The sequence below is a fragment of the Macrobrachium nipponense genome, chromosome 42 (assembly GCF_015104395.2).
Source record: "Macrobrachium nipponense isolate FS-2020 chromosome 42, ASM1510439v2, whole genome shotgun sequence".
NCBI classification, from domain to species: domain Eukaryota; kingdom Metazoa; phylum Arthropoda; class Malacostraca; order Decapoda; family Palaemonidae; genus Macrobrachium; species Macrobrachium nipponense.
In genome coordinates this window covers 5,789,966-5,793,439 of record NC_061103.1, presented here as the reverse complement: position 1 = coordinate 5,793,439, position 3,474 = coordinate 5,789,966, and the positions used below count along the sequence as shown (strand labels likewise).

The 3,474-nt window shown below is 34.6% G+C and overlaps 1 protein-coding gene across 1 annotated transcript; it reads left to right on the top strand.

The window, feature by feature from the left end:
- Positions 1 to 281: 281 nt before the first annotated feature.
- LOC135213400 (uncharacterized) lies at positions 282 to 3,070 on the top strand. Its single transcript, XM_064247375.1, has 4 exons — positions 282 to 717; positions 1,743 to 1,811; positions 2,078 to 2,164; positions 2,882 to 3,070. The coding sequence occupies exons 1-4, from the start codon at positions 523 to 525 to the stop codon at positions 2,954 to 2,956; spliced, it is 426 nt and encodes a 141-aa protein (XP_064103445.1). The 5' UTR covers positions 282 to 522; the 3' UTR covers positions 2,957 to 3,070.
- Positions 3,071 to 3,474: the final 404 nt, after the last annotated feature.

Genomic DNA, 3,474 nt, shown 5'->3' with positions numbered 1-3,474 from the left:
AGATTCCAGTCCAAGAGACTGAAGAGCTCCTCAGGCACGAGTCATTACAGCAGGAATCGCTTCCTGATGGCCTTGACGTTCATGGTCGTGTTTTCCATCGGCACTCTCGGTCTGCTCGGCTCCTTCGAGGTCGAAGACGACTCGGCAGTCCTGTGGACGAAAGTGACCAGCTTCACCATCTGGATCGGCTGTGGCATCTCTGAGCTGACCATTATGATGACGTTCATAATGCTGACCAGGAAACTGAGGCTGCATCTCAGTGCAACTGTCCAAGATATACTCGCCAAAGATCCAAAACCTCAAGAGAGTCCAAATCACAGAAAGATTAGCAAAAAGAAGAAGAAAATCTCTGCGACAAAGATTGCAGCTTTGGAAAGGCTCCCAAAGGCTAACAGTTTCCACAGGTTTCTTCTTCTGCAAACTGGTGCTAAGAAGGTGCTGAGGGGGAAGAAGCGTCTCGCAGCTCAGCGGATGATTGAGCTCGAGTAACAGCTGATCGACGTCGAGGATATAGTTAGCCTGATGATGGACTACTTCGGCTTCCCTCTGCTGTTGGCCAACCTGACGATGCCTCTGGGAATTACCTACCTGCTCTACTTCCAGATTGATTCTTACCTGACGGACGGGGCCTTTGACTGGATGGTGTTCATCATGATACCTGCCATGATGGCCCATTTCGTGCTTATTCAGACAGAATCGGATGCGCTCAATGAAAATGTAAGGTTGCTTTCACTAGGGCATAAGATTTTGCTCTCATTATTAGTAATTTTTTATTTTTGCTAGTGGCATCGACAATAATCGTGACTTAAAGGGTCCGTGGTCATTATTTCAGTCTCAGGATGAATTTATTTAAGAAAACGATTATTAGAAAATGCAGGTGACTTAACTGATATTCTTACTTCATTATGTGGCAACTTCTGTATTTATTTTTTCCTGACATGAGGTAGTGTGTCAGCTATTTACTTTTACTTTTGAACTTTTCACATGAAAGTTTTACCTCAAACTCATGATCCACAGACCTTTTTCTCGTCTAAACTGACGCAGTAAGTTCAAGCCTCTACAATTCAAATAGTGTTCTTGGTCAGTTTTGGCCATCTACCAAACAGCATTTATTCCTCTCGACTATTTCTACAGAACCCATCCATCATACATAAACACATGCAAACATATTCACTTACACACCCACACACCACCACACACACACACACACACACGCAGGCTCACACTACACACACACATAAATATATATATATATATATATATATATATATATATATATATATATATATATATATATACATATATATATATGTATATATATATATATATATACTATATATATATATATATATATGTATAATATATATATATATATATATATATAATATATTATATAGCTTATAAATCACAATAGATGCAGTTCACTTCATCATATAAGCGAATACCACATACAACAGGATAATAATAGGTAGAATGTCAAACCAAGAGTTTTTGCCTTTGTTCAGGTATTTTTTTTTTTCGTCTCGACATTGCCTGAATAAAGACGAAAGCGCTTGGTACTCACCTTCCGCCAATGAGTTTCCGGTGGAATTCGCTTATACACACACCCACATACACACATATATTTATATATATAAAGTATATATATATATATATATATATATATATATATATATATATATATATAAAGTATATATATCCGTAATCAAAGGTTTCAGAATTCATCTTCTTTCCCTTTGCAGAAGCGAAAGGACGCTCTAATTCTACAGAGATACGTCAGTGCAGATCCGTATCTACGGGAAAGTGTGACCGTGAGTTAATTCCTCCACAATAGTTCCGTATAGCATTTCCCGCATAAAAAATCTCTTTACTGTCTGTTGGATATATCTGGTTCATGTGTTTTTTATTGGTAATAATGATATTAACCTGTTATATATTTCAGTATACTCGTGTGCTTAGAATTAAAAATTACGTTCAAGTAAAAATACATCCATCTAAGCTTTCAAAAACTCTCTAATTTTGACTTAGCAAAGATGACATAACTTCATGTTCGTACTGATTCGTATTGTTACCTCAGGTCTACAGAGTCCTAAACACTCTTCAGAAAAGGACCGACTTTTCCCTCATAGGATTCTTCAGCCTTGGTCGGTCCTGCTTGACTACCGTAAGTATGTTGTGCTTTCAGATCTTTTCACTTCTTTCTAGTTGATAATAAGTTAGTCGTCTCGTGGGCTCGAATCACGGAGGGCAAGAAGTCACGACTGCAGTGACGCGCTTTAAACCGCAAGCCCTGAGTTCTTGTCTTCCGTGGTTCGAGCCCACCAGACGACGAACTTAATTATCAACTAAAAAATTCCGCTTCTGTTGACACATATGAAGATATATATAATTTCCGAGGAAGAGTGAATCGGATATTAAAGGACATTTGTAGCTTGATGGTTTTATATATATATATATATATATATATATATATATATATATATATATATATATATATATATATATTATATACTTATACTTATATTTACATATGTATATATATATATTATTATGTTGTGATATATATATATATATATCGTATTAATATTAATCTATTATATAATATATATATATATATATAATCTATATATTCTATACTAATACATATATATATAATATATATATATATATATATATATAATATATATATTATATATAAAATCTATGAATTTTAAGAATATCACTACAAATTCTTCCATTTCAAACTATGCCAAAGTAGGAAAGAGACATTAAGGATGTGAATCCTTGCGTTACAAAATGGCAATATTTTTCTAGCCTCATTTGAATCATTAAGGAAAGGATATTTTTTCCCCTCTATTGAAGGATGTTTCTCTCATTACAGGCCGCAGGATTCATCTTATCCTACCTCGTCATCGTTTTGCAGTTCCGAGGGATCAAAATGGCGTCCGTAGGATGAAAAAGGAACAGGAAGGACTTGAAAAATAAAAGAAATCGAAAATCCTAGCAATTGAAAATATCAAATCAGTAACAACAGGAATAACGGAATGAATAAATAGGTGAATAATAATAATTTGAGTACAAAATTAGTTTTGAGTTTAAATTTTGCATTCACCTTGTAAACCGTATTGTGAATGTCCTTTTTCCATTTCCATATTACCTTTATTTGGATTTTTTTTTAATTTTTTTTAAGTTATGTTACGACCAGTTAATGAATAAATTCATACAGGATGCTATTTCCAGTTCATTTTTTCTTCCTCTATATACTGTCACACTTATATTAACAAACTGAAATGGAAAGTTGCCAACGTTTTATATACTGCAAAGGCAGTTGATCTTTGCATATATGAATCCTACATTCAGTGATACAGAAATAATTCTGATTTTAATTAGGAAATGTCATACAACCACCTGACGATGATTGGGTCTGTGCCACCATAACTAAGAGCTGTTACGCCATTTCCTCGTCTTTCTTCT

What these genes read in the sequence shown, in the direction of transcription:
- LOC135213400 (XM_064247375.1), top strand. Translation starts at nt 523, where the DNA reads ATGATGGACTACTTCGGCTTCCCTCTGCTGTTGGCCAACCTGACGATG. An exon ending in CGGATGCGCTCAATGAAAAT is followed by an intron (nt 718 to 1,742) that starts GTAAGGTTGCTT and finishes TTCCCTTTGCAG; the next exon opens with AAGCGAAAGGACGCTCTAAT. An exon ending in ATCTACGGGAAAGTGTGACC is followed by an intron (nt 1,812 to 2,077) that starts GTGAGTTAATTC and finishes TTGTTACCTCAG; the next exon opens with GTCTACAGAGTCCTAAACAC.